Source organism: Lissotriton helveticus, chromosome 7, assembly GCF_964261635.1.
Source record: "Lissotriton helveticus chromosome 7, aLisHel1.1, whole genome shotgun sequence".
Lineage (NCBI taxonomy): Eukaryota > Metazoa > Chordata > Amphibia > Caudata > Salamandridae > Lissotriton > Lissotriton helveticus.
This window is the reverse complement of record NC_136068.1, coordinates 1,252,665,134-1,252,690,620: the sequence shown is the minus strand read 5'-3', so window position 1 is coordinate 1,252,690,620 and position 25,487 is coordinate 1,252,665,134. Positions and strand designations below refer to the sequence as shown.

Here is a 25,487-nt window from a genome sequence, read left to right as displayed (position 1 = left end):
ACGCATCCTGAGCACACTCTCACAGCCCGACCACTTCAACAGTTCATTCCTCCATCTCCGCACAGACGGCCCCTCTTTAGACTTCCAATGCCAAGTGATTTCGCGCTGTGCCAGAATCAAGCCCATCCCAATGAATTTGCTCGTCACTTTGGTCTTCTTAGTGTGCGGGAACCAAAGAAGCAGACAGGCAGCCATGTCAAAATCCACCTCCCTATCCGTGACAGCGTTCAGGAGTTCCCCCACCTCCGGCCAGTAGTCCCCTAGTTTCGGGCACCCCCACAGCATGTGGTCCAGGTCTACCTCAGGTTCTAGACATCTCGGGCACATGGCGTCAAGCACCTGGAAGTGTCGACGTAATCTCTCCGGGGTCAAATACGCCCTATGGAGAACGAAAAAATGCACCTGCTGGAACCTCGCATTCCTCGTCTCCTTCCAGGTCCTGTGTAACACCTGGCTCCACACGGTATCCGGGATTTGTTTGCCTATACTGGCCTCCCATCGAGACTTCAACTCAACCAAAGGCACCAGTCCTTCACGTAACATTCTGCTGTGGAGGCACGTTACCGCCTTGACGGTGCCCGCGGCCATCACCACATATTGGCACACCATCGTCACCTCCGGTTCCACCAGTCCACCCCCCCAATGCCGCTGCATCGCCGTTACGACCGCCGCATGCAACAGGAAGGTGCCACCCGGCAGGCCGAATTGGTCCTGTAAAGTCTGGAATGGGGCCAGCGTCCCGTCCACATAGAGGTCTCCCACCATCTGCAAGCCCAGTTCTTCCCACGTTAATAAAGGGGACCAATCCCCCCCGTGCGGCAAGGCGGTCAGCATTCCCAGCGGAATCTCCGGCGCATACGGCCGGCGCTTCCCAGCCTTCTTCAGGTTCCTATTCCAACATAATCTCAGCGTCCGTTCCTCCATCGTGAGATCTCTTCCCGCCAGTCTCTGTTGCATCACGATAGAGGACAGGACATGCCTCCGAACGCCCACCCCTCGGGCAGTATCAGGCCCCCTAAATTCTCTGGCCACGTTCTGTGTCAGGACCTGTAACTGCGCCGCCAGATAATATAATTCAAAGTCGGGGACTGCCAACCCTCCCTCGCACTTGGGTCTTATCAAGGTGGTCAAAGCCACCCTCCGGCGACCCCGGCCCCAGAGAAAGCCAGTCACCAACGTCTGCAGCTCCCTAAAGATTCCCTGCGGGATCCATACCGGCAGTGTTCTAAAATAATAAAGGAGCCGCGGGAGTGCCACCATTTTCAACAGTGCTACTCGACCGAGCACGGACAGTGGGAGAGAGGCCCAGAAGTCCGTACTGCCCCTCAGCGCTCGGATGCAGCGCCCCACGTTCCCCTCAAGGAGGTCCGCTGCGTCGTGGTAGATGCGCACACCTAGGTAAACAAAACAAGAGGGTTCCCACACTACCGGTCTCGTGAGTTGCGGGCAGAGCGTAGACTTTCGCAACGGAAACACACATGTCTTAGACCAGTTCACCCTGAGGCCTGACAGCCTGCCGAACCTGCCCAACATGTCCACCGCGCCTTCCAGTGCCCTCCCAGAATCCGCTAGGTACAACAACAGGTCGTCGGCATACAACGATATATAGTGCGAGTTGGGTACCTGTGCAATCCCGTCGTAGACGATGCCCGACCTTGCCTGCGCCGCTAGCGGCTCCATCGCTAAGGCAAATAGCAGAGGGGACAGTGAACAGCCCTGCCTCGTGCCTCTGCAAACCGGATAGGCCGGAGAGATCATGGTCCCCAGCCGCACCCGCGCCGTAGCCGAGGAATAAAGCACTCTCGTCCAACCTCGGAACTCTTCCCCAACTCCGAATTTCTGCAGCACGCTGTCTAGATAACTCCACTCTAAACTGTCAAATGCCTTTTCGATATCGACCGTCAACACTACCGGGTCCTGTTCCGCCGTAGCAGCATCATCAATGACCCCGATCAACCGACGGATATTCATCGATGTGCTCCTAGAGGGGATGAATCCCGCCTGATCCCCATGCACCAGGGAGGTCATCAGTGGCAGGAGCCTGGTAGCTAGAATACGACTCAAGATCTTGTAGTCTACAGTTAGCATAGACAATGGGCGGTAAGAAGAGACATCCAACACATCCCGGCCCGGCTTCAGCAGCGGCACTACCAGCGCTTCCCTCATAGAGTCAGGCAACCGCCCCACCCGGCTCGCTTCCGCGTAGACAATCTGCAGCCTGGGCGCTAACTCCTCTGTAAATTTAGCGTAGAACTCTATCGGTAGTCCATCTACCCCTGGGGTCTTATTCCGCGCCATATGACTAATTGCCCCTTTTATTTCTGCTAGGGTGATGGGGCCTCCCAGGTCCCGAGCATCCTCCACATCCAGTAGCGGCAAAGGGATCTGATCCAGGTAATCCTCTATCTCCGTAGCAGCTGCGTCGAGGTGGCTAGCATACAGTCCCGTATAGTAGGACTGAAAGCGCCCCAGGACCGCAGACTGCGAGTAGACCACTTCCCCGTCCTCTCGTCGCACACTCATGATCGGGCACCCTCTAGGGCTCGGATCAGCCAGCTTCGCAAGGAGCGTGCCCACTTTGTCCCGCTCCTCTTGCACTCTGACAGCATACAATTTATAATCAAAACACCTCAATCTCTCCGTCTCAGTCGCCACTCTCTCCTTAGCTTTCAACAATCGTTCCTGCAACTCCGGCCTTTCGGGTCTCTGTCGTTCCACCCCTCTCAGCACTTCCTCCGCCTTCTCAAGATCATTCAGCACTGTTCCTCTCACGGTCAGAAACCGCCCCATACACACCCCTCTCACCACCACTTTCATTGCATCCCATTCAATCGCTCTGGACGCCGTCGACCCAACATTTTCCGTAAAATAGCTGTCTATTCCCTGGCGGACCACGTCGCAGAACACCGGATCTTCCAGCGTCTCCGGACGAAGTCGCCACGTTGGGACCGCAGATCTCGCCAACTGCCACTGCATAGAGAGCAACAGGGGGTTATGGTCAGAGATGGTCCGGGACAAATACTCTGAGTGGGTCACCGCACTCGCCAGTGAGGCGCTGCACAGCACTGAGTCCAGTCTAACATGCAGATCGTGCAGCGCGGAGAAGTATGAGTAATCTCTAGTTTCGGGGTGCTGTGCCCTCCACACATCCACTAGGCCCCACTTTTCCTGCCAATCCCGCCTATGGGTCGCAAGTCGGCGCACCGGGGAGTCCACTAGGGGCGGGTGCGACCTGTCTAACAGCACATCAGTAATGGAGTTAAAATCCCCCGCCAGCAATACAGGGCCTGCCAAATAGTGCGCCAGTGAGCGCGATAAACCCTCGAAGAAATGCGCTTGATCAGCGTTGGGGGCATAGATGTTACACAGCACCACCTCCCTACCATATAGCCGCCCCTCCACTACTACATATCGGCCCTCTGAGTCGATTCTCTGACTCGTAACTTCGAATGGCGTGCCCGCCCTAATCCATATCAGCACCCCTCTGGCGAATGCAGAGTACGTCGTACCAAACACCTGTCCCCGCCACCTCTTCTGTAGTGCCCTGCACTCCTGCTGCGTCAGGTGAGTTTCTTGAAGCATCGCTATCTGAACGCCCCGCCTCACTAAGTAGGCATGTACCCTGTGGCGCCTTACCATAGTTCGAATGCCTCGGACATTCCATGTGACACATTTCAAGTTAGGTAACGTCCCCATAAAGCATCAATCCCAACAGCGGCGCACGCCAACAAATGTGACCCGCATTGCAGCAATTGTGTAACCCCTTCAAAACAATTGATCAGTGACTTGATAACATGCATCAAATGCAACCAACTCAAAAGTGTAAAAAAAAATTATTTGAAAAACATAGTGAGATTGATTACTTCAGATGAGCTGAAAGCACTAATAATAGGATAGCAACCGGTATCCCTTGCTCAAAATATGATCTGTTGTAAAATATAAACATATATAACTTACCCAGGTCTGAACGTGTATTAGTAAATAATTCAGCTGGACAATATTCACATAGGTAGTATTTGCATACCTAGTAAAAAAGGAAAACAATCTTTTATTGCCCGTTGTAAATGTTATGCAAAAGCAATCATAAATGAATGGCAAGAAAATCAGACAACATAATTCTTCACATCATACTACAGCTACACTATTTTCAATCTCATGTACAATTTTCAGGCGACTTTCGTTTTAGGTGTGGGTTTTGACAGTGCAGTTGTCTATCAGACCTACTGTTTACAATATACTTGAAGTGGGCTTTGGGTCCACCCCATTGTTGCTTGAACATGAAATATCTTGAAAAAATGAGAGACAAGAAGCATTTGGCAAAACAGGACCTATTTAATTAAACATTGCAGCCTGGAGAACAGTTACAGGCATAGGTCCTGAGGACTGTCAACTTACAATCGATTTGCCATGGGTTTTTATACAATTCATTGAATGCCATAAAATAGCGCAAGTGATCCTTTTTTGGTAAGGAATGTGAACCTCTGTCTTTGGGGCCATAAATGAATGAATACAATGAGTAATCCAGGTGGGCCTCGACCTTGCGTGGACCCAGTGCGGCCAATGGGTAATGTCTCCAGATGTCCGGCATGAGGAGCTTCTCTGGGAATGACCAGGGTAGGCGTGTGTAGGGTGACCAGGTAACTGAGTCTGCATCATCAGGGAATGAGACGAATGTAGGCAAACTAACCGCCTTGCCAGTCTGTGAGAAAGTGCCCGCTTTCTGCATGGTTGCCACTACTGTTTGCTGAAGTGCTGATGTACTTTGACTGAGTGTGCCTTGGGCTCCTGCCAATCAGGTACCCAGGGCCTATGTTCTTTCCCTAAAACTGCATTGAAGACCAAACCCAATTGGCACTCTCTGGCCACAGGCCTGCCCCCGGTAAATGGTACCACAGGTACCTAGGGCACTGTGACCAGGGAAGGCCTATAAGGGTCGCAGCATTTATTGTGCCACCCTTGGAGTCCCTGTACTATTACACTCACACACTGCCTCTGCAGGCCGCGCGTTTTGGTGCAGAACAAAATGATGAGTCGCCATGGCACTCATCCCTGTGTGCCATGCCTCTAATTTCAGGGCATGCATGCAGGAGCTTGCCTCCTGGATGGCTAAGAACTGCCTGAAACTTCATGGCAACAAGACAGAGGTGCTTGTGGTAGGGGGTGATCCGGCAGGTTGGACATCGGCTTCGTGGCCTCCAAGTTTGGGCCCGACACCTATACCATGTACCCAGGCGAAAAATCTTGGGGTATGGCTCGAGCCCACTCTTCCCTATGAAGTGCACTCCAGGCGCGTAGTGGGGAAATGTTTTGGAGTCTTAAAAAATCTACGCAAAACGATGGATCTCCTTCCGATAGAGGCAAGAAAGACGCCCTTATAACATCTCGCCAAGAATATGGCAACATACTCTATCTGGGTGCTACTGCTAAATGTCATGGTAGACTGCAGGTTATGCAGAATGCCGCTGCACGGCTGGTTCTCATGCAGCCTATGAGGGCTGCCTCTAAAAGAGCCCTGGATACCTTGCACTGGCTCCCAGTAAGGAAAAGAGTAATGCTTAAGGCACTTTGTACCTGCCATCGCATCACCAAGGGATCCGGTCCCGCTTATCTGAGGGATCTGTCACCAGCTATGTGCCAGGTAGGTCCCTGAGATCAAGTGGGACTGGCTTGTTAAAAGTACCGAAGGTGAAGAAAGCCAGAATGGGAGGCAGATCCTTCCGGTTCCTGGCAGCTCAGAACTGGAATAAATTCCCGTTAAAACTCCGGATGGAGACCTCTGAAGTTAAGTCCAGAAAGGCGCTTATAACCTATTTGTTCTCAAGTTAATCCCGCAGCTGCCTCCTCCTCTCTCACTGCAGCGCGGGGACACGCCGAGATGGCGTAACCATGCGCTTTATAAATTTATTTTATTATTATGCCTAAAACCCACTACCCTGGCATAGATCAGCCACCCCTCAATCTAGGTGCACTATACCAGTGGTGAGGGCACCGGAGCACGAGCCCTGTACCCCTAAAGTGCCTAAGCCAATTCTTAGACCTTGTAAGTGCAGTAATGCCATTAAGAGTTTATGGTGCTGGGAGTTTGTCATTACGAACTCCACAGTACCATAATGGCTTTACTAAAAAATGAGACGGTTGGGATAAAACTTCTCAGCACATTAAACCCACACTGATGCCAGTGTTGGATTTAATGAAAATTGCACACAGAGGGCATCTTAGAGATCCCCCCTGAAATATAACCTAACACTAGTGTCCAGGCTGAGTGGCTGCTCCCCTGCTGCCACCACCACTAGACATATTTCTGGACCCTGGGGTCAGGAGCCTGCTGCTCTCAGGGGCCTTAAACATTGCACATACTGGGACGAGGTGCCATGCCTCCTCTCCCAGGATGGGCAGGGTCCACGAAGGGGAAGCTTCAAAGGCTTTCTGCCTTTGTGAGCTTCCCTAGGTCTTTTTCTGCTTCTAGCAACTGGTCCCCACCGGTGGGAAAACGAAGTGAGGAAGGGAGGTGTGCCCACCTTTGCCAACCCCACCCCTCAGTTGGGGGAGGCAAGGAGGAGCACAACTCTCAGTCGCCAGAATATTGCAGATGGGGGAGGACCCAGCCAACTAGGAGAGAAGAGCTGGTAAGAGAAACCCGGCGCCTAAAGACACCCCTGCAACCGAAGCCCGTCGGCATTTGTTGGCCAAACCGACAGTGTCCCAGCATCCCAACTTACCTCTCTAACCAGTGGACACCTCCAGAAGATCTTTGTCCCGGAGCTTACAGTCTTTGTTGAAACTAGAGAATCCCCATTGAAACCAACAGGGCACCAGACGCCAAAACAGCACTCTGCACACAGCCGCCGCCGTGGGTGCACGTTTTGTGCAAAACAGGATCCCCCTTTGTCCTGAGCCTAACACCAGGAGCTTTGCTCCCACAACCCAGTGGTCTGCTCGTAAGCAACCACCAACCGGAGGCTCCCTATCCCCCTTTGGATAACATTGGGACTCAGCACCGTGCACCCGGACGCCCTAGTGCCGCTGAGGGTGTAACGAAAGGGCATCCTAGACCCTGGGGGAACCCTTGTTCTAACCGCAGAAGCTCAACCCCAAAGACCGATTACTTACCTGGTAACCGTTACCTTAATTTCTCTACATAGGAACCTATTAACTCTTTTTTCTCTGAAAAAACCTCTAAGTGTCCAGTTGGTTTGTATGGAAATCTAAAAAAGTACAAATATGCAAAACTGTTTTTACTTACCTTTTCTCTAGGAAATGTCCCAGTGTGATATCTAGGCATATCACACTGAATAGAAAAGTAATCTAAAAGTAGATAAAAAGTAATCTGTACAGTAATTTAAAAACCTTGACTTACCTGTATTTCTAACAACTGCATTTGAACTTGCATTCACTTGTAAAAACTGCATATTTTGCAACGCATTTATTTCACTTACCTGTGACTGGCTTGGTTCTAGAAATAAAATAAGTTAATACTATTTTTGAAACAAACAAAATTGGTCTGAGTTCAGTCTTTGAGTGTGTGACATCATTTGCTGATTGAGTGTGTACAACAAATGCTTAACACTATCCTCTGATACAGCCTTACTGCTCGCCGACACTACCACAAATAGAGAGTAAGGTGCTATTGAATAGTTTCTTACCTGTCGGTGTTGTTTTGCAGCTTGAAGATCTTTCTGGATTCACTATGCTGTGCATTATTCCGGGGTCTAGTGGTTGGGTACGGAATCGCAGTCTTTTCTTTCTTTTTTTTCCCGTAGCCCAGGTGGGCGTCTACGTCCCACCTTATGATGTACTTCCTGTGACGTTGGCGCGCTTCCTGCGGAAGCTCCCACCTTTGGGCGCCATCTTCGGATTCTTTTTTTTCTTGTTTTGTGTTCTGTTCGTAAATCCTTGGCAATGTTTTCCAGTTCTTTCTCAAAGTAAATAAATTTTCACTTTGTCTCTTAAAGTGTCTGTTTGTGTTTTATTCCTTGTATTTCCACTTTCTTCTCCTGCCTCATCTTTCTGACGGAGGTGGGTGGGTTCGCTAGTGAATCCAGAAAGATCTCCAAGTTGCAAAACAACACCGACAAGTAAGAAACTATTCGTTTTGCAGCGTGAATCTTTCTGGATTCACTATGCTGTGCATATACTTTGTAGCGGTTTGTTATGTTTGTGGCGGCTGAGTGAAGATGAGCGTTGGTTGTTGAATATATGTTGAAGCACTTTCTGTCCTACTTGTGCTTCTTTGTTCATCTGTATATCCATGCAGTAGTGCTTAGTGAACGTGTGCACTGAAGTCCATGTTGCCGCCAAGCATATGTCTTGAATGGATGTGTTAGCCAGGAAGGCTATTGTTGCTCCTTTTTTCCTGGTAGAGTGGGCTTGTGCCCCCTCTGTTAGTTCTTGACCTGCCTGCTTGTGGCAGAATTTTATTGTTTGTGCGATCCATCGTGCAATGGTGCCCTTTGTTACTGGTCTACCCAGGAAACTGCTTGCGAAGGACACAAAGAACTGCTTTGTTTTCCTGTGCTCTTTAGTTCTTTCCATGTAATGCATTACTGCCCTTCTAGCGTCCAGAGTGTGCAGGGCCCTCTCTGCGCTGGTGGATGGTTTCTGAAAGAAGCTTGGTATTTGTATTGTCTGGTTCATGTGAAACCTTGACACCACCTTTGGCATAAAGTGTGGGTCAGTTCTCATGACACCCTATCGTCGTGTATTTGAATGTAGGGTTCATGCAGTGTTAGCGCTTACAGTTCGCTTACCCTGCGTAGCGAGGTGATTGCCACTAGAAAGGCTGTCTTCATTGTGAGCATTTGTAGTGATGCCTTATGAATGGGTTCGAAAGGCGCCTTCATAAGCTCTGTTAGGACTAAATTAAGGTTCCATGCCGGTGGTGGCATCCTTTTGAGTGGTGCTATCCTTTTAGCCCCTTCCAGGAATCTTTTTACTACTTGTGAAGTAAAGAAGCTCTTTCCTGTCTCTCCTCTTGTGTAGGCTACTATTGCTGCTAGGTGTAACCTCAGAGAGGTGGAATTTAGGTTTGATTTGAGTAGGTATGTTAAATATTTTAGAACCGTTGATTCCCTTGTCATCTTCTTGTGCAGTTTCTCTTTGATACACCATTGTCTGAATCTTTTCCGTTTTGCCACATGGCACTTCCGTGTCGTGGGTCTTCTTGCCTCTCGTAGCACCCGCGGTGTGCTCCCTGGCAGTTTCAGTTGTGCAAACTCTACGTCTTCAGGAGCCATGCCGCTAGGCAGAAGCTCTCTGGCTGGAGTACCTCTCCGTTTTGCATGGAGAATAATCCTTTCTTTTCCCGAAATTGTGAGGCGGTACCTGCGCCATCCCACTATTTGCAAGATCCATGACTGCCTGGCCCACTGTGGTGCCACGAGAATCAGCGTCATGTTGTTGGTTCTGCATTTGCTGAATACCCTGTTTATCAGTGGTATCCGGGGAAAGCGTAGGCAAAAGTTTTTGACCAGCTTATCCATAGGGCATTCCCTTGGGATTTTTCCCCTGGTGGCGAAGTATCAGCATTTTGAATTCTGGTGTGTTGCAAATAGGTCTATTGTCAGGGTCCCCCACTCCTTAAATTGCATTTGTGTTTCTTGTGCATTGAGCTCCCACTCGTGGGATGCCGATGTCTGTCTGCTGAGCCAGTCTGCCTCCACATTGTCCTTCCCTGGTAGGTGTATAGCTAGGAGGTCTATTTTGAATGGGATGGTCCATCTCCATATGTCCTGCGCTAGGTTGGATAGTGCAACTGATTGTGTTCCTCCGTGCTTGTTGATGTAGAACATCGCTGTGGTGTTGTCGGTCTGTATCAACACTCTTTGCCCGTACAGTTGTTTCTGGCAGGCTTTCAGGGCGAGGAACACAGTCTTTAGTTCCAGGTAGTTGATGTGCCTGATCGCATCTCCTGGAGTCCACAGGCCCGCACCTTGAGTTGGTTCATGTGTGCTACCCATCCCTTCATTTCTATAGACGGGCAGTGTTTTATTAAATAAGCAGAAAAAAGAACCGTTAGAAAAACTATTGAAGTATGATGCACCAATATTGACTACCAGCCTGGAATCCCTGCCTCCCTTTGTAAAACACAAACTTCAGCACGAAAAGCTTCAAATTTGAGTCGGTAACCCAATGTCACACACGCTACGATGGCACCCGAACCAAACAAAACAATTCAAAACAAAGTCCGAAAACAAAACACTGTACAACTCAAAACAGCCACCTCTTCCCATGAGAGAATAGTTAATAAAACTATGTATATATTAGTTAGCTGCAACTGGACCCCCGCACCCACAGTTTGAGGGTGTAATTTAAGTAAAGCTGTGTAAAATACGTTGAAAAAATCTCAAGTCGTAATCAAGAATGAAACTGACGTCTGTGATTAAGGGAGCCTAACAGGTAATGGTGGAAGTATAGGAACATTTGCGAGACAGAAGCACACTGATTGCATTAAAAAGAACAGGTGTCAGCCAGAACACAAATCTGTTACCAAACAGGAATTAATATGACACACAACGTCAAAATAAAATTAAACCGATATGAATGTGTAACTCAGTTGTGGGACCACTAGAAATCCAATTTACTTCTAGGCGGCAGGGGGTGTGCAATATTGGGGTCTGCGCTGGAAGTCCAGACAATGCAGCCAGTCTTCTTGGAGGGAAAGTGTAGTGGGTTTGTAATTACACATGTCACCACAGTAATAAACATAATGTTCTAATGTTTGCAATCTAATGTTCTAATGTTCACAAGCTTGGGGGGTGCATCGTCTGAGGTTCGATCGGTTTCTTCAGTTGAAGATCGTACCTCCGCATCTGTCGTGTTGTCATGCCTGACCACACGGAGACAGGTCAGGCAAGGAGGAAGCGGAAAGGGGGTAGACAGGAAAAGGAGGAGTAAGTAGGCTGTAAGCCAGTAACTGCCTGGCAGGTAATAAAGAAGGTTACAACAAACAACTACAAACTTAGGGGTCTAAATGGGGATTCAACCGTAATCCTCTGCTCGTCATCACCTTATCAATAGTACAAGGGTACGAACACAATAATAATACTAACAAACCAGATCACAAGATGTGAAGAACCAGTAACGTGAGTCACCCCTGGTGTAGGATTCCCATCAACAGTCTTGTAATGATCAATATTATCATTTGGTAGTCCTTATCGGGTATTGTGTCTCTAGATCATTGAGACCGGCATACCCAGATAACCAGATACGGGGTAGCGACCCACAATCACTCGGTACTACCACATGGTGTTGATGTGATGGGAAGTGCAGTGTAAACATAAAATATAAGTGGTGATCTTAAAAAAGGATAGGGAACTCAACCCAGAAAGCTTTAATAATTGTTGGCCCCTTCCTTAATAAAAACAAGAACAGTATAATATCGTCATCGCAGTCCAAACAAATAGCTGCGAGACCACCAACATGTTTCAGCCACTAAGGGATAACTCCTTCGGCTTTCGTCAGGGTCTCTGTTCTATAATAATACTACTGCATTGGTTGTGAATAAAGTGTGAAAAATTAGGAAAAAACACACAAGTGAAAACCAGTAAAGGATATAATGTTCCTTCGACTGTGTCAACTCCTCTCTTCGGCACCTGGTTAATTATGTACCAGAGTATCCGGGGAGTGGACCTCACCTCTTCCTGGACCTGGCTCAGGATATATGAGACCCCGCTCTGTCCGTCGGTATCTCCGGCCGTGACTGAGTCGGGGGGAGGCGCCTCCCCCTGGTACATAATTAACCAGGTGCCGAAGAGAGGAGTTGACACAGTCGAAGGAACATTATATCCTTTACGACGAAAGCCGAAGGAGTTATCCCTTAGTGGCTGAAACATGTTGGTCTCCTCGCAGCTATTTGTTTGGACTGCGATGACGATATTATACTGTTCTTGTTTTTATTAAGGAAGGGGCCAACAATTATTAAAGCTTTCTGGGTTGAGTTCCCTATCCTTTTTTAAGATCACCACTTATATTTTATGTTTACACTGCACTTCCCATCACATCAACACCATGTGGTAGTACCGAGTGATTGTGGGTCGCTACCCCGTATCTGGTTATCTGGGTATGCCGGTCTCAATGATCTAGAGACACAATACCCGATAAGGACTACCAAATGATAATATTGATCATTACAAGACTGTTGATGGGAATCCTACACCAGGGGTGACTCACGTTACTGGTTCTTCACATCTTGTGATCTGGTTTGTTAGTATTATTATTGTGTTCGTACCCTTGTACTATTGATAAGGTGATGACGAGCAGAGGATTACGGTTGAATCCCCATTTAGACCCCTAAGTTTGTAGTTGTTTGTTGATTCCTACGGGGGATAATACTTAGGCTTGGTCTATAAACATCCCTCTAGCCCTGCAATAGATTGTGTTTTTCAATAAAGAAGGTTACCCTGCTCGAGCTCTGCGTCCTGTGTTTATTTGGGCGGGCTGCAGCGCGACAATGGCGACGAGGATGGGATCCACTTACCCCACACACAACGTCGCGCAGCCCAGCTGAGGAAACTGCCCCAACGACAAGCCCGCAGCTCCAAGGAAGCGCCGCTCCAAAGAAAGAGCGCGAAAACAAACCGACACCTGCACCGCTACCCTGGCCAGCCGACGTCGCGCTGCCATCCAAGGGAGCGGAGCGAAGGAGCGCTTGCAGAAGCACGCACTAGGAAAGTGCCCGCGCAGCATCGCGTGGTCGCGTGACAGAAGACGCGAGGAGCCCTGCAGAACAGCATCGCCGCGAGCGCCCCACTCCCTCCAAGACCAGAGAACCACGAGGGTGAGTCCCGCTATACAAGCGACCGCCAGACAAGTGAAGTGTGGCCCGAATGCATGCCAGAGACTGCCGGGGCAAAAGAGACGACGTCTCACACGGCGGCCATCTTTAAGTCAGGCGCCAGCCCTTACAAAACCCACGTTTTGACTACGGCGGCCATCTTAGAGTCAGGCACAACCACTCCATACCACAAAACCAAGTGGAAAAGAGCGGGAACACCACCACTAACCTCATCTGCAAGCAAAAGAAAGACAACAACAAGCAAAAGAACGACAATAGCAAGCAAAAGAAAATACAATAAAGTGAACAACTCTACAAATCACTACTGAAGAGTGCAGAGACAGCATGTCTGACACCGACGCTCAGAGCACCTCCACAAGCGGAGGCGCACCAACGCAACCCGGCACAACGATGATGCCTCAAGCAGCGCCCGTAGGAGCACCCTTCATGCGACAACCACAGCCGCTGGTGCTGACGCCTGGTAACACCATGGGGCCCGCCTGGAAGACCTGGAGCAAGGACTTCGAAGACTACATGGAAGGGTCCCTGGTACAAGACTCAAAACATAAGCTGGTTGCACTGCGAAATTTAGCAGGCCAGGAAATAGCACAAATAATCAAAGAAATGCCCGACGCTGCCACTGCCACTTACGACGAAGTGAAGGCTGCCCTTGATAGGCGATTTCTGCACAAACGTAACGTAGATTATGAACGCTACGTATTCAACCTAGCTTCTCAAGAGAAACGAGAGTGAATGGGCGACTTCATCACACGCATCAAGAGAATGACGCGCCATTGCGATTTCGAAAACTTCAAAACGGAAGATGCATTGCAGCTCCGCATCATTGACGGCTGCCGCTCAGAATCACTACGCAGACGCCTCTTAAAGAAATCATACACTTTAGAACAGATTGAAGAACTCACAAGGATCAACGACCAAGCAGAAGGCCAAGCGAATAGAAACACACAAGCCCGATCACAAAGAGCACGCCCTCCGAGTACAGACGCGCAAGGTCACCCGTCCGGGGATGAGCACGCATAGGACAAGCAAGCATCACCACAGCCCCCGGAAAACGTCACCCAGACGTGAATCGCGACACACAAAGTCCACCAGATCTGCACCCGCATGTTACCGATGTGGCCAAGACTATCCTCACTCGGGACAATGCCCAGCCATTGGCCAGCGGTGTCACCGTTGTGGGAAGGACAATCACTTTGAGGTCGCATGTCAAGCAAGACAATCTACCCGTCAGTCTCCCGCTCCACGATCTGACACCCGACATCATGCACGTGCCGTGACGAGAAGAGCGAGCCATTCATCCGACTCATCAGGCTCCAGTATCCACTCGACACGCTCTCACCAACGGCGAAGCAGATCCACAAGTATGCCTCGCCCTCGACACCACAGCACGAGATCATGCCAAGCTCACCGATCCTCATCCAGCAGCTCGTCGTCACTCACCACAGTGTCACAAGACAGTGACGAGTACATCTGCAGGGTGGTTGACTCATCGTCACACACGACAGTGCCACAGGACAGTGATGAATACATTTGCATGGTGGCTGACCCGGACCGGCTAAAACGATACCCAAAACTAGACATTATGATAGGGGACCACCCAGCGAAGTTCGTCCTGGACTCGGGAGCCTCGCTAAATTACATCTGTGCGCTAGAGTACCACAAGATGAAAACCCGGCCCAAACTGGAGCCAGCGGCGGTTCGCATCTTCACGTGGATGTGCCGGAAACCATTACCATGTCTTGGTCGATTCCACACTACACTGACCTTCAAAAATAGGAAAATTCCAGCATATGTCCATGTAGTGGAAGGACCTGACTTTGCCCACTGCCTGCTCAGTTTGCCAACAGCTGAAAGACTGAAACTGGTAGAGCTGTTGTACATGACTGAAGATGCCCCTGACATCGTGGCCAAATTTCCAAAACTCTTCAAAGGCTTGGGCAAGTTGAATCATTTCAAAGTGAAGCTCCATATCAACGAAAACATCACACCTGTTGCCCAGCATCACAGGAAAGTGCCCTTTCACCTACAACAAGCTGTTGATGATGAGCTACAAGACTTCTTGCAAACAGACATCATAGAGCGCACGTCTGGACCCACCCCATGGGTATCCCCCGTCGTGGTGGTCCCAAAGAAAGGACAAGACAACAAAGTCAGGCTATGCGTGGACATGAGAGCGCCCAACACCGCCATTGAGCGAGAACGCCACCCAGGGCCACACATAAGTGATATGATCACGAAACTGAATGGTGCCACAATATTCTCAAAACTTGACCTGAACAAAGGGTACCACCAGTTAGAGCTTCATGAACAATCACGATATATCACAACGTTTACCACGCATCAAGGCCTGTTCCGTTACAAACGTCTAAACTTCCAGGAAACTATCCGAAGGATCATTCAAGGGATCCCGAACTCATTCAACTACAGTGACGACCTACTAGTTTTTGGCAAGGATCAGGTTGAGCACGACACTGCCCTGGACAGAGTATGCCATGCATTATTGAAGACCAACCTGACGCTGAATGCCAACAAGTGCGAGTTCCACAAAAACACCCTCAAATTCTATGGACACACATTCTCAAGTGAAGGTATGACGCCGGACCCCGACAAGGTAGCAGCGCTTGCGGACACTCCGACACCCCGAGACGTGAGTGATCTCCGCTCCTTCCTGGGAATGGCGAGCTACTGCGCGCGCTACATTCGGGACTACGCCACCATCAGTTACCCGCTTCGAGAACTAACACGTCAAGGCCAACCCTTTGAGTGGTCACAAGCATGTGCACGAGCCTTCACGGAAATCAAACAAGCGGTTGGCTCTGCCATCAACCTAGCATACTTTGACACGAATAAGAGGACAGAGATCACTGTCGACGCCAGCCCGGTGGGCCTGGGCGCCATTCTGGCTCAATATCGTGAACACTCTGACCAGCGCCACATCATTGCATACGCCAGTCGCAGTCTCACGGACACGGAAAAAGCATACTCCCAGCCAGAGAAAGAAAGCCTGGCCGTAGTATGGGCATGTGAACACTTTCACCTATTCGTGTACGGAAAACACTTCACCATCATCACTGACCATCAAGCCCTACTCACCATATTTGGCAATCCTAACGCCAAGATGCCACCTCGCATCGAGCGGTGGGGTTTGCGACTCCAAGACTACGTGTACACGATCGTCCACAAACCAGGCAAGGCTTAGAACCCAGCGGACTATATGTCTCGACACCCCCTGCCGAGTGTCACGACTGCACAATCGCTAGCCGACGACTATATTCATTTCGTCATTGATGCTGCGTGCCCTCCTGCAGTTCCCTTGGAGGCCATCCAAGAAGCATCTGCCTCAGACCCACTGATTCAAGCAGTCATGACCCACGTACGCGCCAACTCCTGGCGACATGCCAAGAACACAGCTCCTGATTCGGAAACACACCTCCGTGACCTCACTGCGTTTCAACGCGTTCATGATTACCTGTCCATCAGTGACAATGGCCTTCTCCTGAGAGGGGGGGGGATTGTGATCCCGCACAAGTTACGCCAAGGAATTGTCAACCTAGCCCACGAAGGCCATAGAGGCATGAACGCCACAAAGAAGACCTTGAGAGAACGAGTCTGGTTTCCCTCTCTTGATCTAATGGTAGAGACAACCCTAAAGGACTGCATGACTTGTCAACTAGTGAGCCGCGAAGAACCCCCAGCGCCACTTCAAATGTCCGAACTTCCAGATGGGGTGTGGCAACAAATCGCGGTTGACTTCTTTGGACCACTACAATCTGGACAATACATCATGGTTGTCATGGATGAGTATTCGAGATTTCCTTTCGCACACATGATACCATCTACCAGAGCAACAGCCGTCATTCCCATATTGGATGACATCTTCGCAGCATGGGGCGTCCCTTCAAGAGTCAAGTCCGACAACGGACCCCCGTTCAATGGCCATGAGTTCGCAGATTTCGCGAAACATCTTGACTTTAAACATCAAAAAATCACCCCACTATGGCCACAAGCCAACGGCATGGTGGAGCGATTCATGGGGACACTAAAGAGAGCGATCCAACAAGCGGAGGTGACACGCAGAGACGTCCAGCAAACCTTAAACGAAGTACTGAGGGCATACCGGACCACTCCCCATAACACCACGAATCAGTGCCCGGCCACAATAATGCTGGGGAGAACACCCAGGACACGAGTACCCACGATAGGCACAACGGCTCAACCACAGACCATCACTGTTGACCACAACACGCTGGTTGACATTGACAGAAAGAAGAAGCAGAAGATGAAGACGTATGCAGATCATCGCCGACACGCCAAAGATGCCGACATCCGTGAAGGAGACTGGGTCATAGTAAGAGGTGACCGGCGAACGAAAGCAGACAGCCGATACCTGAATCTTCCCCTACAGGTTTGCAAGAGGAAAGGGACCATGATTACAGCCAAAGCTGATCACAAGCAAATAACGAGGAACATATCCCACTTCAAGAGACACAATCCTGTGAACAGGCAAGAAACGTCCTCCGGTCAAACTTCAAGTGACCCCGCCAGTCAAAGCGATAGCAACGATGTCCACTACCATCAATCTCCAAGAACGACCAGTGGCCCTGATCGACGCAGCCAAACGCCAGACCGAGAGGCTCGCCCCAGACGTCAGGTGAGGAAACCCCGGCGACTCGTCGAAGAAATGTAGCATCATTTCTTTGTACAAAAGGGGGAGATGTCGTGTTGTCATGCCTGACCACACGGAGACAGGTCAGGCAAGGAGGAAGCGGAAAGGGGGTAGACAGGAAAAGGAGGAGTAAGTAGGCTGTAAGCCAGTAACTGCCTGGCAGGTAATAAAGAAGGTTACCCTGCTCGAGCTCTGCGTCCTGTGTTTATTTGGGCGGGCTGCAGCGCGACAGCATCCTCCGTGGATGCGTTGCTCCTGGCCCTGGTTGAAGATTGATGAAAATAAACTACTTACTTGATGAAGCTAGAGACGTCTTATGATGAATCCTTATAGTACATATTGGCAACGAGGATGGGATCATAGTCTCTTCAGCCACATTTTTCCTCGAACTTCACGTGCCAGTTTCAAGATACCATTTATGACCGTTTCGGAGTTTTTTAGTTGCCGGAGACGTCGGAGAACATTTGAAGCCACTGAACCGGTAGGATCAATTTCTTTCATTTAGGCTGAGATAAGCGCTAACCCTCTGGTGTTTTTTTGCACAGTGCTGTCAGTTGCTGCCGCTCACGCATACCCGGCACGCATCAATTTAGTTACGTACGTGCGCATTAAGTTTCACGCGCAGAGGATCTTCACGCGCAGATTCAGCGCATTCTGGGAAAGGAAGCCACGTGCTTTTCGACGCATTCACGCAACGTGAGGACGTCGGACGGCCATTATGTATTTCATTCGGCTGAGCAATTCATTGGGTGTTACTTCGGTGATACACTCACCTGGACTTTGTTCTTTATATAAATACTATTCGTGCATCACGTTGATGCACACACCTTTAATCCTATTGGCCACAGTTCGTGTTTTCAAGCGCAATTACGGTGATGCGCACACCTTCATTTTGTTCTGACATTTTTCTCTTTGTATACCTCGGTGAGATGCTCATCTTAAGTCAAGCCACAACCAATTACTGTTCTCAGTTTTCATATTATCTTAAATTAATGGTTCTTTACAATTTAAATAAATAAGTAGTTATCTTTTTATTGTTATAATTTTATAGATTTTTTTTTCCTAATATTCACGAGCTTGGGGTGTGCATCTTCTGAGGTTCAATCGGTTTCTTCAGTTGAAGAACAAACCTCCGTGGATGCGCTGCTCCTGGCCGTGGTCGAAGATTGATGAAAATAAACTACTTACTTGATGAAGCTTGGTGAATCCTTATAGTACAGAAAGCTTCTGAAGGCATGCGTGCACGCTGGAATGAGAGATAGCCAGTGATTGTAATATGCATAGTTAGAGAAATCATTCAGGTGCATAACCTGTAATCTTGATTTTGAGCATCACAACAGAAGAGAGGAAAATTGAGACTAGAGTCTTTCCTAATGTTCTATGTTTGTGAAAATGCATTCTATGGAAAGGGTATGCAAGCTTTCAGTTACAGTGCCACTGTAGATTGGATAGACAATGGCCTGGGTTCAAAAACACATGGCATTCACGTACTGTTGTCAAATTTCTGCACAGCGAAAGTAAAGTTATAAAAAAGAAGCGACATGACGCGGTCAACGCTCATACATCATTATAGTGTTTTTTAGGTCTGTGCATGTGTTTTTTGTCTGCTCTTCTTTGATTGGGTGTATTTTTTTAACAGAGCACGCAATAGACCAAAGGCGGGCGCATTGCTCCGCCCATGGCCTATTGGTGAGTTACGCGCACCAAAGCCCATGTGGTTTTATTTATCATGCCCAGACCAGGGCGCGATAATTGAAAGCACATGTCCGCATTGGCGCGCACGGGCGTGTTTTTTTGGGTTTTTTACAATAGCGATCGTTTCAGTGCCCCTTCTTTTATTAAGTTTGCGCGATATAGGAAGCTCTAGTTCTGCTCACAGAAGGAGGGCCCGGCGAATTTAAGGAACTGGGCTGTCCCGGCCGGGGAGGGGCCGCTCTTCCCGCCCCGGTGTGAGCACAGGCCCCGTCACCACTCCCGCCCTCCCCGGTTGCACAGATTCCCGGGCAATAGGGTTTTAGAGAAAGAGCCGTGCATCAGTGAGTGAATGAGGACACATAGCGCACACTGCACACAAACGCCTCTGGCCCTCGGCGAGGAGGAGCGGAACCCAAAACAGTGCACGCCAGCTGCCAAACACAGAGCACACCCCTCTGCCTCTCGCCGCCCAGGCTCTGCAGCAGCCGCTTTAACCATCTGAGCTACGTTAATGTACGTGCGTTCTTTATTGCATGGTTAACTAAAACCGTTACAAAGCAAGTCAAGTAGAGGAAGAAGAAGCGGACCACAACTTTACATATTTAAAACAGGCAAAAACAATATTTTATATTTTGTTTCTTTTTTATTTAAAACTTTTTATTAATAAAGGCATCGCAGTATGAACCAACAAAATACATGTAAACAGATAACCATTTGGTATAATCCTTTCCGAAAAGTAATTACAAAAAATTATATATATATATATATATATATATATATATATATATATATATATATATATATATATATATATATATATATATATATATATATATATATATATTACCTACTGACGGTCGCCAGTAGGTATATATAGTTAGGATTTTTTCTCTATGGGATTTTTGAAAATTCTATGTCAAATAACTTTGGCGTTTGTGGACGGAATTGGCTGAAATTTTCAGGAAAATGGCACATTTTGTTTCTGAGCAGCCCCTGAAAATTGGGGGGGGGTTCGTCCAGGGGGGGGTCGAGAAAAAAGGGGGGGTCCCAAAACGTGTTTTAAACATTGAGTTTTCCATAGGGCGGTTGGCCTCACTTTTAGCCCGAACGGCTGAATGGATTTGCACGAAACTTGGCAAAATTGTAGGGACTGGTAGCCCGATGTGCCTTTTGTAGGTCTCAATATATGTGCTACAGTGGATTTTGAGAAATTAACGTTTAAAAAAAGATATATATCTGTAACAGCGGACCGGGCAGCGCTCCAGTACGCGTACTTTTCGCGCAACGGAGCTTTGTGAAGCGAAGCTGATTGGTTCTCCGGCGTCTGTAAACATTCCAAACAGTCCGTAGCGGCCGCCATCTTGTCTCTCGGTAGGATCGAGAGACAAGAGGAGGCCAAAGCGAAGGGGCAAATGACCATAAGGGGGCATAGTAGATCCTCGCTGACCCCCTAGGTTTGATGTGGAGGTTTTAAAAGGGCCCCGCGGGGCAAAAAAAAAAAATAATAATAATAAAACGGCTGAATGGATTTGCACGAAACTTGGTAAAATATTAGGGACTGGTAGCCCGATGTGCCTTTGCTAGGTCTCAATATATGTGCTCCAGTGGATTTTGAGAAATTAACGTTCAAAAAAAGATATATATCTGTAACAGCGCTCCGCTTCGCGTAACGGAGGTTTGCGAAGCTGATTGGTCATTCTGTCACTGGGCTATAGTTGGGCTACATCTGGCTGATATTTGGGCTACATTTGTTTTTTTTGTCTCTGGCGGCCATCTTTGGGCTACATTGGGCTACATTGGGCTTCATTGGGCTTCATTGGGCTACATTGGGCTACATTTGGGCTCCAACATATATATATAGGCCACCCTGCCCCTCCCCCTCCCCGCCTCCCTGCCCCACCGTAACTCCCTCCACGGCCCGCGGCTGCTTATATCTCACCCTCCCTAATACACATATTATATTATTTGCTAAGAAGGTCTGTTTGTGTTGGTTTAGGGCGTGCCCATACTTTAGTGTCTTAGATTTGAAGGAATCACATCAGCATACACCAGCTCTCTCTTCATGTGAACCGCATCAACTGTTGTGTATGTGTGTTCGGCAAAGCAATATAAAACCCGCCTCATGCCCAGAATTGGCAGAAGCTGCACTTATGTTATGAGTATGAAGTTGTGGAGATCAGACCTCATAACAATTCTGTATCGTGTTGTTCTTGAAACTTCAGCACTCGCTGTACAGATATAGTTTAACAAGCAAAGCAGATAGTAGAGCAATAACATATTATTCTCATGTAAACCACGATGAACTACTAGGTTGAAAGCTAAAGCAACAACTAAGTGTCGTGTGCAGAAGTTGCAAAAAAGGAAAAATGGCGTTTAAACCGGTAATGAGCCCATGCTAACTTAACACGGTGTAAAGATATCCAGGACCTAGATGACACCTCCCCATGATCCGGAAACTAACTGAATAAGATAATAGAAGTGCCATCTCATGAGAGCAGATTGCAACTTTATATGTGGACGGTCCGCAAGGTAAAACATTAAAAACTAGGAAAATTTAATGCTAAAGAAAAATAAAACAGCCAAGTACTTTATCGAGTCTTAAGCCAATAGGCAAGCTAAATAATAAAAACTTGACAAATAAGTCAATGAATTGTCAATGAAATGCTAGTACTCAGCATATCAAACATGAAAAAGGTCTATGACATAACTGTGTATGCAAAATAAGCTGCAACAGCCTCCAATAGGAAGTCACCGTCTTCATCCGAAAAGAGTTCAGCCATCCAATTTAAAAGCGGAAAAGAACATACGTGCTCTCCCAGCACCGGATCCTCTATCACCATCAGAGGACAGCTCAGTGGGTTTTCAAGAAAGCTCTGTTCCAAGAAAGACTGTGTTGTCGCCAGTAAATTCCAGGGACCAATTAGTCCATGCATCAATGCCACAGCCATAATCCTTTCGCCAGGACAAACCAACTCGTGAGTAATGATAGGAGTCATCAGCTGATTAAAGTCGACGTCAGGAGAAACCGGTCCGCAGAGACACAAATCAATGGCCCAATCGAAATCACAGGTCAGGCAGTGAAATACAGGCTGGACACAGGTGAAGTAGGAGAATCGAAAAGATAATCCATATGCCGTGCTTAATATCGCCAACGGCATTGTGCCATAATATTCTAGCATGCGATTGCGGAACAGTGTCAGCAGCTGCAGGGCGGGAGCTTGCACAGGAGGGACATCCATATTTAAAAATGTAAAAAAGCACAAGAGCGTCCGCTGGTAATGCAAGTAAAAATGGGAATCCACGAAGCACAGTGGAAAAAAATAGAATGAAAGAAAGCAGGGATGACTCCAAAGATTTTCTCAAATGAAGTCACGAGACCACTGGTAACAACTTTAAAAAAGTGCGCCAGGCCCTTTGTGGAGGACGCGTTAAAGATAGTCCGAACCATCTTGCTGAAATGGAAAGGCGAATCTGTATTGAAAAGGGTCTGCACCTCTGTACGGGTGTTCGCTATGTGAAGCACGAAAGTTTCACGGGCCGAACTCAAGGCCACCTCTCTCTGAGACAAAAGAGCTCTTATTCTTGCCATGCCGTTGAAATCTGCTCCCAAGGTTGGTATTTGTGGCCAGATTGAAAACTCCCTATGTTCATGTGTGGGAGGAAATAGAACATTTCTGCAGCAAATAACCCGTTCACTTACTGTTACGATAAAAGGAATACTTTTAATTAACCCAGAACAATCTTCATTATTGAGCATCAAATAACTACCATTTTCCAACAACTTGAACGTGGGGATGATAGCAGGAACTGGCGTGCCTTGCAACACGCAAGCCATATTTGGTCGGTGTTTGTTGCATGAACCGTGTAACTGTATGTGCCTACACATTAGTGAATGATCTGGCGTCTCAGTGCATTCCTCTCCATTCAGATAAACTTCTTGATCATCTTTGAAACATCTGTATGTGTATGGAAGCGACCAGACCTCATGAAGAAAAGCACTACCTAAAGGTTCATAACGACCTATTGGTATATATTTCATACAATTTGAAAACTTATATAAAGCAAAAGGCAGCGTTATTAAACCGTGGATAAGGCACGTTGCCAAAAAACCCGCAATCCTCTGCTGATGATGTCACTGAGCATGTCATGAATGATGTAATATGTGACATCATCAGCAGTGGATTACGGGTAATAGTATCTCTAGTTTACTCCCCTATAGCTGTCTTTCTTTTAACATAAGTGTCTGTTTCCTTCCCTTATACTTACTGTTCTTTTTTTTAAAAAAAAATGTTGGTTCACTTCCGGTTCGCGTACCGGCGAGCGAACTGGGAAGCGAACTACGAGAAATAGAGGTTGGCACAGTTCCAAATATTGTACCAATTTTTTAATAACGGGGAGGTAGTTCTGAAAAGAACTTTTTTTTAAATTGTTTTTGTTGTTTTATATTTTTTTTATTATTTTTCTGAACATTTTTTTACTTTTTTTGAATTTTTCTGAACAGTTTTATATTTTTGGGGGTTTTTCTTGCAGGGGGCAATGAAAACGATTCATTGTAAAGGGCTCAACAGGAGCAACAAAACAAAAAAAAAGTATTTATTATTTGGGGCGTTTCGTACAAACTTGCATATGATAGTCAATAGCTCTGTTGATCAGAGTGATGCTTCTTTCTCCGTAGCAAATGAATCCATTGCAATGTACGCAGACGTGTTTTACTTCATGAAATCTCGTTTGAATATTTGGCACCATCTCCCTGCCCTCTGGTCCCGTTACTTCCGGTACAACAGATCTTCTGGCCATAATAGGGAGATTATCTAGGTCGTTACGAAACTGTGCAGCACTGTAGTTGTTAGGATGCCACCTAGTCATATGGCGATGCATTGTGTAGTTTCCGAAACTGTATTTTTTGTCGGTCCCTCTGGACAGTCTATCTTGACATATAAGGCAAGTTACGTATCTTGCATTTACTTTTTTCTGACCTTTGGGAATTTTAAAAAATTGCCAAATGAAGTTCTCTTTCCGGTGAGACGTCCTGGGCTCCTCAGGCAAAAAGTGCCTCTCTTCGTGCTCGTCGTCCTGTTCCTCTTCTTCCTCTTCTTGCTGAATTATAACTTGAGCAGGTGGTCCACTCTTCCTTGGATGTGGTGGAGGTGGTGGGGAAGCACCAGCTGAAGCTACTAAAGAAGCCATTGCTCACTGGTAACAAAGGGTCTTTCTCTCACAATGATGAAAGTCAGAGTGAGGAAAGAAGGAGGGATTTTCATTATTTGGGAAAAACAATAGTTCTCAACCAATGAAAAGTGTTCATTTTAGATTATATGACCTAGTCTTACATCATTAGGAAACCAAAAGTGAAATGAACCAATGAAAAGTGTTATTACCAAGTCACATGACCTGCTGTGTTTACGTTAAGCGCTTTGCAGGGCCTCTCGGTTTGCTTCCAGAAACCTGTGCTTTGCGACTCGGTAAGCGTACCAGTTCGCTAACGTAGCACGTCATATGACGTATCACGCGACAACGCGAAACGTCATGCGGACGGGAGGCGTCACGATGTTGTTTTCTAACGCGGCAGTTGCGGTAAAGAAACGTTTACCGGCTCGCGGTCTATTTCGCGGCATCAAGGTCAGCTAACGGGAAGCTTCCCGATTCGCGAAGCAGGAACGAAGAAAAAAAAATATTTTAAAAAAAAATTATTAATAAACATATAAAATATATTTTTGGATTTAAAGAAGAATACATTTTACAGCTACAGATATTAGCTGTTAAAAAACCAATGAAATTCACTGAAAAAACCATAGGTTATAGACCATATATAGTTAGGAATTAGCATTTACAAAACCTTGAAAATTCACTGAAAAAACCATAGGTTATAGACCATATATAGTTAGGAATTAGCATTTAGAAAACCTTATTTTACTCACACAAAACCATTGAAATTCCATATATAGTTAGTTGCACTAACTATATATCGCGCACCCGCAATCCACTGCTGATGATGTCACATATTACATCATTCATGACATGGTCAGTGACATCACTGATGACATCACTGATGACATCTCAAATGACATCACTGATGACATCACTGATGACATCACTGATGACATCTCAAATGACATCACTGATGACATCATGACACACCAATACCAGTTACTACATACGCACTCACTGATTCCTACGTCTACACACACATTCACTCATTCACCCATACAATCACTCATACATACAGTCACTCATTATTACAACACTATCATATGCACTCATACACCTATGCAGACAGTCACACACTGCCACTCATCCATGGAGTTACTCACACACCAAGTCAGTCCTGTAAAG

At 47.4% G+C, this 25,487-nt stretch overlaps 1 protein-coding gene across 3 annotated transcripts in view; it reads right to left on the bottom strand.

Annotated features, from left to right (window-relative positions):
- Nucleotides 1-25,487, bottom strand: part of LUC7L3 (LUC7 like 3 pre-mRNA splicing factor) — a 381,484-nt gene that overhangs the window by 311,685 nt on the left and 44,312 nt on the right. For all 3 annotated transcript variants that reach the window (XM_078654427.1, XM_078654426.1, XM_078654425.1), the window contains exon 2: nt 3,958-4,024. In XM_078654427.1, the coding sequence (XP_078510553.1) occupies nt 3,958-4,024 (67 nt within the window). The remainder of the gene's footprint in view (nt 1-3,957; nt 4,025-25,487) is intronic.